Source organism: Mangifera indica, chromosome 1 (genome assembly GCF_011075055.1).
Source record: "Mangifera indica cultivar Alphonso chromosome 1, CATAS_Mindica_2.1, whole genome shotgun sequence".
Lineage (NCBI taxonomy): Eukaryota > Viridiplantae > Streptophyta > Magnoliopsida > Sapindales > Anacardiaceae > Mangifera > Mangifera indica.
Window position 1 is genome coordinate 27,900,579 of NC_058137.1, and position 12,325 is coordinate 27,912,903.

Below are 12,325 nucleotides of genomic sequence, written 5' to 3' on the forward strand. Positions count from 1 at the left end.
AGCACCCACTAAACTCCCACACAAAAAATAAGGTTGTTTACATCACGAGGCGTACCCATTTCTTGAAACAATTGCAGCTTAATGGGCAATGATTAGGGGTGGATTTGAGTTGAGTAAGCACAAAAAAGGGTCAATTTTAGTTTGGTTTGAATCTAAAGGTTGAACTTGAATTTGATCTTATTGGCAATGAAGTTGGTGATGAACAAGAAAGGGTATTGTTGAAGAAGATGAAGAAGCATTGCTAAAGAAGAAGCCAGTGGTTTTTTGGCGATTCTTTGGATTTGAGCTGTTTCAATTTGAACTTGAGTTGGATTATCCCAGTTCAAGTTTAGCTCTCGAGCATTAAACTGAGACTGAGTTGGCTCAGTTAGGATCCGCTGATCTAGCCCTAGCAATAAGCCCTGTAACAACTTAAATGTGGAAACTTCAAAGCATCTAATTTGTGGGTCCATTTGTAAACGAAAGTCCACCTTTAAGAGGTGGGAATCTTGCCTTAAATGCTCGTCTGTAAGAGGCGAACAACCACACGCAACCACAAGTAACACTCAAAACTGTAGCCTGTGATGTTATTCCAACTGTAACTCAAAATAATGAAGAAGCCTCCAAAATACATTAATCAACCCATTTTTTGTTGATAAACCAATTATAATAAGAAGCGGTTGCTTTCAAAATTATATCAGGATTAGATCCTGCAGAATCAGTTTTCATTGAAGAATTCTCGCCAGAGATACCCCACTTTGCAAACTACTGATTTTTTATCAACTTCTCTTCGTGTGAATTCATTCAAGGTCTATGCTGAAATGGGTTGCTTCTCAAAGTTCTTGTCACCTCCGATTTTATTCATTTTCTTATCACTATTATTGGCTCCTACAAGAACCCATCTTCAATCTAGTGAAGAAGGATACATCTCTGTAGTAGTATCCGATAGGGGTCTTGATTTCGTTAAAAGTGTTCTGATAAGCCAGGCTATTTCCTCAATAATTCCACTCAAGCTGACAGATATCGAGAAGTCTAAGAAAATCCCAGTTGTTGGGACAGTTCAAATGGTTCTATCCAATATCACAATTTACAGTGTTAATATTAGTACTTCATATGCTAAAATTGGAGATACAGGCGTTGTTCTTGTTGCATCAGGCGCTACTGCAAAATTGAGTATGAATTGGAAGTACTCTTATGGTACTTGGTTACTGCCAATTGCTGTTTCTGATAGTGGGAGTGCCTCTGTTCTGGTATGAAGTTAAGACCTTTCTCTTTTAACATTCGTTTATGAAAGCTTAAAATATAGGGGATGTTAAGATAACGTTTATTTTGGAAACACAGATTATTTAACAAATTTTCTGTAATCATTTCTAGTGTTTTGTTGATTTGTGATTTTGCTCAAGAGTATTATATAAAGATTGTGCCTTTTCATGACTTTCAATAATTGAAAAGAAGTATCTTTTGGCCTTTTTCTTTTGAACATATTTAAAATTAAACTTTCAGCTAACAAAGAAATCTCTTCAAAGGTTGAAGGTATGGAAGTGGGAGTTACCATAGCTTTGGAGGATCAAGGAGGAATGATTAAGCTTTGTCTCTTAGACTGTGGAAGCTCTGTAAAAGACATCTCTATAAAACTTGATGGCGGAGCCTCTTGGCTTTATCAAGTGTATGCAATTCAGGAGCTTATACAATCCTTTGTTAACACTTGAATATTCAGATTCTTATGCTTAACACATTCCCTTTCCTACAATGGCCTTCTATTTTCCAGGGTAGTTGAAGCATTTGGAGGGCAAATAAGGTCTGCAATTGCAGATGCTATTTCCAAGAAAACTAGAGAAGAGATAACCAAGCTGGATTCCTTACTGCAGTCACTCCCAAAAGAAATCCCTGTTAATAATGTTGCAGCATTGAATGTTACTTTTGTCAGCAGTCCTGTGTTGAGAAATTCTTCAGTTGAACTTGAGATTAATGGTCTATTTTCTGCATCAAGTGACACTAAAGTCCCAAACTACGACCACAAAGGACTACAGGCTTCTACTTACTGTAATACTCCGGCTAAGATGGTCGAAATTGCCATTCATGAAAATGTTCTCAATTCTGCTGTGTTGGTGTACTTCAATGTAAGTTTCTACACTACTAATCTTAAACGATGGGCGAGTACATATTCACAAACCGATTTTGATCCTTCTTGAAGCTGCAAATTTTTATCATTTCAATTTTTTTTGGATACTTGTTTGAACTAAACTTGTGTTTGTTTTCGGGTCAGGCGAATTATATGCACTGGCTTGTGGACAAAGTACCAGACCAGTTACTTCTGAACACTACTGGATGGAGATACATTGTTCCTAAACTGTATAAACTTTATCCGAACGATGAAATGAATCTGAATCTATCAGTTTCTTATCCTCCAGTCATAAAAATTTTGAAGCATGATATTGATGTCATCGTTTACTTAGATGTGGTAATCAATGTTCTGGATTCAAATGAAGTTGTCCCAGTTGCATGCATCTCCTTGGTAAGCAACTATAAAACACCTGCAGCTTTCATGTTCCCCATCTGTTTTTCTTGAACTCCATTTACATATGTTTTGTTTCAGGTGATAAGCACTTCATTGACTCCAAAAATCTTGGCAAATAACCTCATTGGTAGCATCAGATTGATTAATTTTAGTGCCTCCTTGAAGTGGAGCAACATAGGAAATCTTCATATGCAACTAGTTCAGGTTAAGTATTCCGTATCGCCTTGATCAAAATGCTTTAATCGATTCATATATTTGGTCATTGTTTAGTTGTCGCTCACTGAGATTATTGCCTTTTTACTTCTTGAATTGGCTATGCGTCTCACAGGCCTCTTTATGTTTATATATTTTGCAGTCTATAATGTCAACTCTGCTCAAAACTGTCTTCATGCCATATGTGAACTTACGCCTCTTGAGAGGATTTCCTTTGCCGATCGTTCATGGTTTTTCGCTTCAAAATGCTGAAATTTTCTGCATTGATTCAAGGGTTGTGATCTGTAGTGATGTAGCCTTCAAAGAACACATTGAATTCTATCAGAAGCCAACTTACTACAGCTAGACAGCTTTAGGGTATGTAAATGTAAAAAACAGTGAAGTTGTGTCACTTTTTGTAAATAACACTTCCGCATAAGTTTTGCTATTTTTCAAAGAGCCCCCATGATTTGAAACTAAATCCTGAACTCAATATATGACTTCACATGAATTAATGAGAGAAAATCAAATTAATTTCAACATAAAATTCAATTTAATATATTCTAAGAAGTAGGTTTATGTTCGGTTTGATGTTTGATTTAAATAAGTTAAACGTAATCTGAAAAAAAATTATTTTATTAAACTTGATCTGAAGATTAAAGTTGGTATTGAAATTTGTCTTATCTATGATTCAATTTGAATCTATCTCTAGTTTAGATAAGTGATGATTGTAACGATTAAAATTTTCAAATTTAAAATCTAAAAAATAAATTACAAATTTATAAATATATAAAAATATCAAGTTAAATTATGTAATTCAATGGGTGAAAAATGTAAAATAATTACATATATTAAAAATATTAATATGGTAATGTTACAGTTACCATATTTACCAATGCTAATATATTATACAATTACTTGTATTAAAAAAAATTCTGAAAAACCCTAAATGCAATCCCCCAAATCCATATAGGTCTCCACATTGAACCGTTCGATAAACCGGTTTTTATTAAAGCCGAACGGTTCACTCAGCAAACCGTACAAATTAAATTCTAAATAGCCCCTTCTCTCTCTATCTTTCGCTTGCTGGCTCCTAAAACTTCTCTCTTTGCAGGCTACACGAAAACGACATCGTTTCATGCACTTGAAACTCTGGAACCCAAACCCAATCCAATGGATCCGACACTAACAACATCGCCAGGTGTTGCACCAAACGAACCGTTAAACACCGACCCAGAAGTCTCAACAACAACAAAACCGCTGGACAAAAGAGCGGCAGAGAACACTGAGTTATTGGCAATGAAGTCTCCCAAGAAGGCGCGAATTGGCGCCGAGAAGGAGGCGAAGCGAGTGGCGGAGATCGTTCTGGTGTTGTCGGCGATGTGGCGGATGAGAGGCGGAGGAAGGGGGCCGACGGAGGCCGAGCTCCAGCTGATGGCTGAGGCGAGACAGAAGTTGGTGGATATGTGTGAGGACTTGGCGCCAAGAGACATTGTGGCGAGAGAGACAATTGTGGGATTAATTGAAGATTTGGGACTTAATGGGAGAAGTAAGGAACAGAGATTAGGGTTTCGTGGGCAGCGGTTGAGTATCAAGGAGAAGCTTGAGCTTACTAAGAAAAAGGTAATATAAGTATTCTGAAAATCGTGTGTTGATTTTAGTTCAAGTTAATTTTGTTATTTACTGTGCTATTTGCTAGTCTAGTTTCAATTCATTTGAGTATTAGGGAGAAGCCTGAGCTCGCTTAGAGGAAGGTGATAAAGATTTGGGTTATTCTTTTTTTATTTTAGGGGATTTGAAATCCTGAGTGGGTTATAGTTTTATTTAATTTTATTGCTTGATGTGTTCTTTATGTGTTAAGCTTCACTGGTATTAAGGAGCAGCTTGAGCTTTCTAAGATAAAGAGTAAAAAGATTAAAGATTTCTTGCTTGTATGATTTTGTGGCATTTGAATCATGGATTGGTTTTACTTTTGATTACTGATGTTATTTAATGTGTTCATTCTGTGTTTAGTTTTAATTATACTGAATTTGGTGAGAGGAAGTATGGGAAGGGTATTTGATTTTGTGAGTTACATGGTTTTGATTGGGTTAGAGTTCAAACTTTGGTTCTGATTCTCTGCTCCTTTTAGAAATTATGTTGAAATTGAATATTTTCTGTCTTTAGTGATGAAAAAACTTTGGAGAGATAGAAACTATGTTTGGTTGACGTGGATTGGGTTTATGTGATTATTACATGGAATTTATGTAAGTATTTTTTTGCTGACGGTGAATATATGTAAGTTGCTTTCACTTCTGTTTCAAAATACTAGTTCTCACTCAGTCGAGTATTTGCTTTTCAAGATTTTTGTTTCATGGATTTGAGACTATATTGTGCTATTTTTGTCTTGAGAGTTCGTAGACAGAGATAATAAGTTGTGTAATGCTCTTTCATTTACTAAGCTTCTTGAAGCTGCACCTAGCCCACAAAAAAAAAAAGTACAATAATTCCAGCTTTATTTGTGACTTATAAATCAAGGAACCTTTCCTTACAGTTTGTTGAGATTATAGGAAATAATTTAAGGAATAGAGCCCCATAGAAAACATATTTATTTCCCTTCCTCAAGTAGTGGATCCAAGGCTATAGTTGTACTGTATCTCTGACAACAATTTAGACTAAGTTTCTATGTTCTCGAGCTAATAATTGTTTCTCTTTTTCTGCTGGAGTATATTGAAATTACTACTTTAACATGTTATTCACCACACATGGTATTTTGAATTATGACAATTTTGTTATTTTTTTAAAACCAGATGGAAGACTCCAAAAAATTCACAGCACAACCTACTACATATACTTCTCACCCTCACTCATTGCAGACAAGTTTTGGTGCAACAGCTGATAGTCGTGGGGTGCCAAATACTGTTCGCATCTTCTCATCAGATAAATCAGGTCTTTCTCCAGCAATACACTCTGGAAGCTTCCCAGCCTCATCACCTCCTGCCCATGTTTCTGCTGCAACTTCTTCATCTATACCATATCACTTGCCCACCAGTGAAGTAAGAACACCTACAATTTCTACTGGCAGTCATATGGGAAAGGATTCATCTTCATCAGTACTGCCTAGGATTGAGAGAGCACAAAGTAAATTGGATGGGGTTTCAAATGGGTCTTCTTATGGAACCCAAGTACAAGGTAATGCCCTCCTATCTTTTCCATGGTCACAAATAATGGTTGAAGATTTGATTTGTAAATTCTGTGAGGCTATCAAATGACAGACAGCAGTGCTTCATATATTGCTTGTCCAATTAGAATGAATGCAATTTTTTGTTTTTGGTTAAAGTTAGATTTTGAAATACAGATGACAATTTTTGGGACACCCTGCCAACTACTTCTGTACTTATGTGCATCAGTTTTCTTTTCCTTCTCATTAACTGGAACTTTTTGTTTTACACTTGTTTTATTTCCCTTCATTATGATTGCACTTACGTGGAAAAAATTATTTTTGCAGCAAATACTTCCTCAAATCACTTGGTGAATGCTCCAACTTGGACGGTGCACCCCCAGTCTGCCTCATCAGCTAAACTTGGACCAGAAAACCGGGCACAAAATCTTATCAGGGTTGATGGAACTGCTGATCTGTCACGGACAGCTCCTCAAGCAGCAAGAGATCAAACCTTTACATCATTCATGACTCAAACTGCATCTGGAAATTTACCCAGTATGCATCAGCCTTCACAAGGTGTGAATACTGTTCAAGCTTCTCATTCTAGCAACAGTCACAATGACATTGCCAAGATTGTTCAGAAGTTACTGCAGCCAAAGCTTCCTGAGCATCCCACATGGACCCCTCCTTCGAGAGAATATATGAATAAGGCATTGACTTGTCAAATGTGCAAACTTACTGTCAATGAGGTGGAAACTGTTGTTCTTTGTGATGCTTGTGAGAAAGGATTTCACCTGAAATGTCTGCAACTGAATAATCAGAAAGGAATCCCTAGAGGTGGTGAGTGGCATTGTGTGAGTTGCTTGAAATTAAGTAATGGAAAACCTTTGCCCCCTAAATATGGTCGTGTCATGAGAAGTATTAATGCACCAAAAATGCCTTCCAATACAACTGTATTTCAGTCATCTCTGGAGAAGAAAGTAGGATCTATAGATCTGAAGGTCAATCAGCAGAAGATATCAGTTGATGGAAGCTCTGCTGGGTCTGGTACTATAGGTGGCAACTCTGTTGAATTGGCACCTGGATCAAAATTTCAAAATACTAGTGCAACACAGAGCAATAATTTCATATCTAGCAAAAAGGATACAGATCAGGAAACCTCTTCTGGTACTTGCCTAAATAACATAACAAAATCTGTGGGAGCTTTTTTGGATTCACCATCTGTTGATTCATCAAGTGAACGGTTAACTCAACCTACCCAAGTTTTTGAATCATCTACAGACTCAGAGAAATTGCCTTCAGCATTGAAATCACAGCCTCCTGATATATTATCAGAGCCAACAAAAAATCATACTGATCACGCTCAACCTTCACAAGTTGTTCAAACAGATCTTCCTAGCTGTGCTGAAGTTTCTTTAGAGAATTGTCATGGCAGCAGCTCAATGTTTAAGCAAGATGGGAAAGATGTTGCACAGCCAAATTCTGTTGAAAGTGCTGGGGTCTCATCTGATTTATCACACAATGTGGAATGGATTGGTGACGTTCTTCAAACTTTGGATGAGAAAAAATTTTATGAGTATTGTTCTGTTGGTGGAATAATATATAAGGTGCAGGATCATGCACTTTTGCAGTCGAATCATGGCAAAACAATACCAGCTAAGCTTCAGGCAAGTGTTGATCAAGCATTCCCTGAAATTTGTATCACTAATGCATATTCTCTGGAAATGATTCTACTTTTTCAGTTTTTAATGTGGTAAAAGTTTTGATTTCTATTGCAGGCCATGTGGGAGGATACAAGAAATGGGTCAAAGTGGGTTAAGGTAAATAGGTGCTTCTTTCCTGGTGACTTGCCAGAGGCTGTTGGCCACCCATGTGCCCCTGAAAGCAATGAGGTGATTGTTTACTGAAATTTAGTCTTTTACTTGTATTTCTAATTTTATAAGACCTCGAGTAATTGCTCATTACTGGTTGTCTGCCTGCTTGTTTCCTGGGTGAGAGATTGAAGGAGAGTAAGAGGTTGCTTGAAATCTGCCTCCTTTTCTTGGATTGGAATTTGTATGTACTTTATGTTAACTATGCATATTAGTTTTCGAATTAACTCACTGTTCTATGCTACAGCTCTATGACTCTAATAGTGAGAACACTATGATGGCGGGCTTGATTGGAGGTTCTTGTGAAGTTTTCACTGCTGGCAAGTTTAAGGAAGAGAATGAAAGACTCAGTCGTTTAGGAATTGAGTTAGATAAAGGAAGACCACCAATGTTTCTATGCAAGTAAGCATTTTTATTCTCCTCATTACATACAGGCTGGAAATGAAGTCACTTGCCTTTTATTCTGATGGTAGAGCATTTTTCTGCTGCAGATGGTTTTATGATGAACTGAAAGGGGTATTCCGGCCTGTATCCGATTAATCTAGTCAAGCACATAGTTTAGTCAACATTAGTTCTTGTCTTTTGTCTTGGCAACTCCATCGGTGCTCATTTTTGTTCAGGTATATATGCTTCTAAGTCACTCTAAATCAGATAAACATAAGTATCTGAGAGTAATAAAGAAACAAAATCAATTCTCTATTTTGATTTGTTTGTAATGAAACAGGTGTGAAAACGGGTACTCCAAACTTTTGACAAGGGAGCTCTTAGCGTGTACCATATGTAGCCGTAGCTTTAGTATGTATTATCACCCAATAGCAATTTAAATTATATTCTTTCATGCCCCATTTTTGGTGCTTGCTACTTGCTGTGAACTATGGTCGAGTAATCTATAAAATGATATTGCTGTTGTTCCTCTAGATTCTTTTTGGTTAATCCAATGCCAGATTATTTTCTCTATATGAAGTATATCACTCATTTTGGATGCAATTAAATTTCTCGATTCTAATATCATTGACCTTCTAGTGTTTGGATAGAATTTTTTAAACTCCAGCCATTGAAGCATTACAAAGTTCACCGATCTTTATGCAGTGCTGAGTCTTTTTGTGATCTTTAAACTAGTTTGTTATAAAATAGTTCAATCTTAAAAAGTTTCTGGAGGTCTATTGAAGTATGTATAATTTCCTGGTTACTGATTGCTTAGGGATAATGTAGCAACAGTGGTTATCCTTTAAGTTTTCTATGAAACCTGGACTGGCCGGTTCAAACAGTCTGACCAGGGCCGGTGATCAGCCCAGTCTAGGTCAGTTTTAATCTAGTATTAGCCATTGGACTGGATTAGCCTGCATCTAGTTTAACCATCAGGTAAATCCAGTTAAACCGTCTCCATGATGTCATGCTAATGGTAGTGTAAACGTTGCTATTTTAAAAAATTGAACCAAGTTAAAACAGGGTAAAAGAAAATTAGATTAGAACAATATATAACTTAATGGAATTGTTGGCAGTGTTGACGTCAAGGTCTGATCAATCGGGAAAGACCCGGATCGAATTTGAAAACATTGTTTTTGTCATCTCCGCAAGTGGGACTTCCATGGAGAATTATTTCAACCATCTCATTCAAGTTTATCAATAAACTGAGCCTCTTAAAATCTTTGAGGTTTAAGAGAAGCTCTATTCTTCAGATTATTCATTAAATGGATCGGATTCAGGTTTTGTCTCAAACACATTTGAATTTGATACGGGCTTCATGCATTGAATTAATGTTGAGCTCGATGCCCTCTCGATTGCATAACAATGGCAATTTATAATATATGTTCCAGACCCAGAATTTTATGGCAATTTCCAATTTCCAATATCTTTGAACTTAAGTTGCTACTTCATCTAGGGACCAATAGCCCAAGCTCTATAAGTTTGGTTGCTTCTGATTGATCCCATTTTGCATCAATTTTCCCAGTGTTTCTTGGCGCTCACTCGTATGAAAAAAACAGGCCATGTTCAGAGTAATAGAGATCAATACGACCTTGTGAACCAATCAATCTTCAGTTGGAAAATTAGGTCTACTGAGTAGAGGTCACAAACCTAGTAAAAGTTTCTTGTTATTTAGTCGATTTTAATTTGGGATGAATATAGGTTTATGTCTTCCATATTCCCAACCTAGGTTGAGATTTGCCTGATAAATCCAGAACCTAACCATTACTGGGTTTGAATAATTACAGGAACATTGTTCCTTTCAACTCCTGCAACCAAAACCATGCTCTGGATTTTTGTCTCTCATATGCCTAATTTATGCAAATATTCAAATGGAATCCTTTAATAATGTCACACACATACATGAATTCAACTTCACTTTTTGTAGTGTTAAATTTCACTTTTAATGTCATCAACCCATGCATTACTCAGCTCGATTCGATCTAAGTTGATTTAACTCGACTCTAGAGTTAGACTTAAATGATTTCATCTCAAATTAGAGTTCTACTTTATCTAACAGTCCAATTCATTCAACCAACAACATTATTTATTCTTTTGACGATACTATTTACTTTATTAATAACTCTCTTGTAATACTATATACTAATTTGAATGAACTCAAACTTAAATTAAATATTATGGACTTGATCTAAGCTCAAATTGGTCCTAAGTTTGACTATTTTTAGATATAATACATCATTTTCATGGGACTATGTCAAAAGTATTAATTAAATTACTAACTCAAAACTTAACCAAAAGACTAAGCACCTAATTTTATTTGCATATGATCATCATCCATAGGTTCAAGTGACTCAATTATATACACATGTTGTGGTCCAGTATGGTGAAACATATTACAAGGCAAAATACTCATGACAGAACAAGTTAAAAGCTTTGTAAGCTTATCCATCTTCTCTCTTTTTTGACCATTCCACCATTACTGATTGCTTCTCTTTAACTACCCAGAAAACATAACTACAATAATAAAAGCATTAAAATATTACCCATTCAATACCATTTCTCACCGATCCTCAACTTTAATTTCAGTTTTTGATCAAAGCAAAGGGGGCCAACATAACTTTACCTAAAGAAAAAGGCTTTGACCTGGTTAAGGGTCTATGATCTGACTATGACAATCCACCAAGACTGATTATACAATAAAGATCACATGGTTAAAAAAAATTAAATGAAAATTAGAACTCATACATTTAAAGCTTAAAAATAAGATTTCAAAGATATACGTGTAAGTGTAAGATTTGAAATTTTTAGAAATTTATTGATATGAGTCAAATCATGAGCTCGTGAACTCATCTAATCATCCAAGATCAAGGTCGAACCCAACTCAAGTGAGACAAGCAATGAACTACTTGCTTGTGCTTGACTCATTTGCAGTCTTAGATTGCAGAGATGGTAAGCAATGAGTAATAATATTATTGATTTTGCATGGTTTATTTTTTTAATATATAATAGTAAAGTAAAAGCAAACCCTAGTAGGGTGGTTAGTTGATTAATTAGGATTAGTTATAGATATGATTGAAGATTAAAGTTGAATAATTAATGTAAAGAGGTATTAGCTATAGCTATAGAGGCAGAGTTCAGATGAACCGGCGGCTATCACGGCCAGTTTAAGACTTTGATGGTGGAGGGGTCGCAGTCACAAAGCTTGCTAGTAAATTAATTAATTTCAGAAACAAGATCCCAGTCCTTTAGATTAGATTATAGTTATTATAGGTTAGATTCTATTTAAATTGTTTAAACCCTATTTTAGATTTGGATTGAGTAAGAAGAGCTCGAGCAGACCTAAATATTCAACTTTGAACTGGTTTTATTTAAATCCAAAGTTAAATACATTCGAATTGAGTTCGAATCTCAATTCATCAATTTTAAAGCTTGATATAGTTTAGACTCGATCTAAACTGAATCCAATTTTGTTGTGTTCTAGATAGAATTGCGAAAATAATTACTCTGATGGTTAAGCTTGCATAATTCAACACTAAAAATATTAACACAAATAGTTCAAAGAAAGTTTTCTTTGGGATAAATCGAAATTTTATTCACAATATATAAATAGTTTATTTGAGTTTGAATTCGAACTAAGATCCAGGAAGAAGAATCATTGAGAAAAAAAAGTTTTGATGCAACAATGTCAAATTGTTAAACTGAAATTTAAACTCAAATTCAATTTATTTAAATCGAATATGAATTCAAGCCTTCAAACCCAAATCGGATTGGTTTGAATTTAACCTAAATTTTAAATAAAGATGTGAGAAAATTAAGATTTTTCAATTTAAAGGGTAATTAAATTATGTTCAATTAAAGACTAGTAGTCTAATTACTAGTTAAAACAACTTACGTAAAAGGAGAGCCTTGAATTCTGGGATGATGGATTAATTATTAAATTAATTATAAAATTAGTGAATAATTAACTTTTAATACATCTCTTAATCCCAATTAATTATCTCATAAAGTCTTCCCATTAATCAGAGAAATTAAGAAGTTGCAAGGCAAGATTTAATCATGAAACTGTAGAAACAACACCTTTTAATCATTCTCTTAAACCATAATTAATACCAAAGAAATTAAGATATCTAGCTTTAAGAGACATTCTAATTGTCTTTTTTTGCTTGTAATTAGTTTGTTCATGTCCTTGTTTATACG

The 12,325-nt window shown here is 35.3% G+C and overlaps 2 protein-coding genes across 2 annotated transcripts; both read left to right on the forward strand.

Annotated features, from left to right (window-relative positions):
- Nucleotides 1-184: 184 nt before the first annotated feature.
- On the forward strand, nucleotides 185-3,146 carry LOC123222960 (putative BPI/LBP family protein At1g04970). Its single transcript, XM_044645996.1, has 6 exons — nucleotides 185-1,229; nucleotides 1,506-1,645; nucleotides 1,748-2,099; nucleotides 2,246-2,494; nucleotides 2,576-2,701; nucleotides 2,853-3,146. Exons 1-6 carry the CDS (start codon nucleotides 801-803, stop codon nucleotides 3,054-3,056), a joined length of 1,500 nt encoding a protein of 499 aa, XP_044501931.1. The 5' UTR covers nucleotides 185-800; the 3' UTR covers nucleotides 3,057-3,146.
- Nucleotides 3,147-3,763: 617 nt separating this feature from the next.
- On the forward strand, nucleotides 3,764-8,619 carry LOC123193925. The gene is made up of 7 exons (XM_044607016.1): nucleotides 3,764-4,312; nucleotides 5,479-5,860; nucleotides 6,177-7,498; nucleotides 7,610-7,723; nucleotides 7,950-8,104; nucleotides 8,194-8,322; nucleotides 8,427-8,619. The coding sequence occupies exons 1-6, from the start codon at nucleotides 3,863-3,865 to the stop codon at nucleotides 8,240-8,242; spliced, it is 2,472 nt and encodes an 823-aa protein (XP_044462951.1). The 5' UTR covers nucleotides 3,764-3,862; the 3' UTR covers nucleotides 8,243-8,322; nucleotides 8,427-8,619.
- The last annotated feature ends 3,706 nt before the right edge of the window (nucleotides 8,620-12,325 follow it).

What these genes read in the sequence shown, in the direction of transcription:
- LOC123222960 (XM_044645996.1), top strand. Translation starts at nt 801, where the DNA reads ATGGGTTGCTTCTCAAAGTTCTTGTCACCTCCGATTTTATTCATTTTC. An exon ending in GTGGGAGTGCCTCTGTTCTG is followed by an intron (nt 1,230 to 1,505) that starts GTATGAAGTTAA and finishes ATCTCTTCAAAG; the next exon opens with GTTGAAGGTATGGAAGTGGG. An exon ending in TTCATATGCAACTAGTTCAG is followed by an intron (nt 2,702 to 2,852) that starts GTTAAGTATTCC and finishes TATATTTTGCAG; the next exon opens with TCTATAATGTCAACTCTGCT.
- LOC123193925 (XM_044607016.1), top strand. Translation starts at nt 3,863, where the DNA reads ATGGATCCGACACTAACAACATCGCCAGGTGTTGCACCAAACGAACCG. An exon ending in GTGCCCCTGAAAGCAATGAG is followed by an intron (nt 7,724 to 7,949) that starts GTGATTGTTTAC and finishes TCTATGCTACAG; the next exon opens with CTCTATGACTCTAATAGTGA. An exon ending in CCACCAATGTTTCTATGCAA is followed by an intron (nt 8,105 to 8,193) that starts GTAAGCATTTTT and finishes TTTCTGCTGCAG; the next exon opens with ATGGTTTTATGATGAACTGA.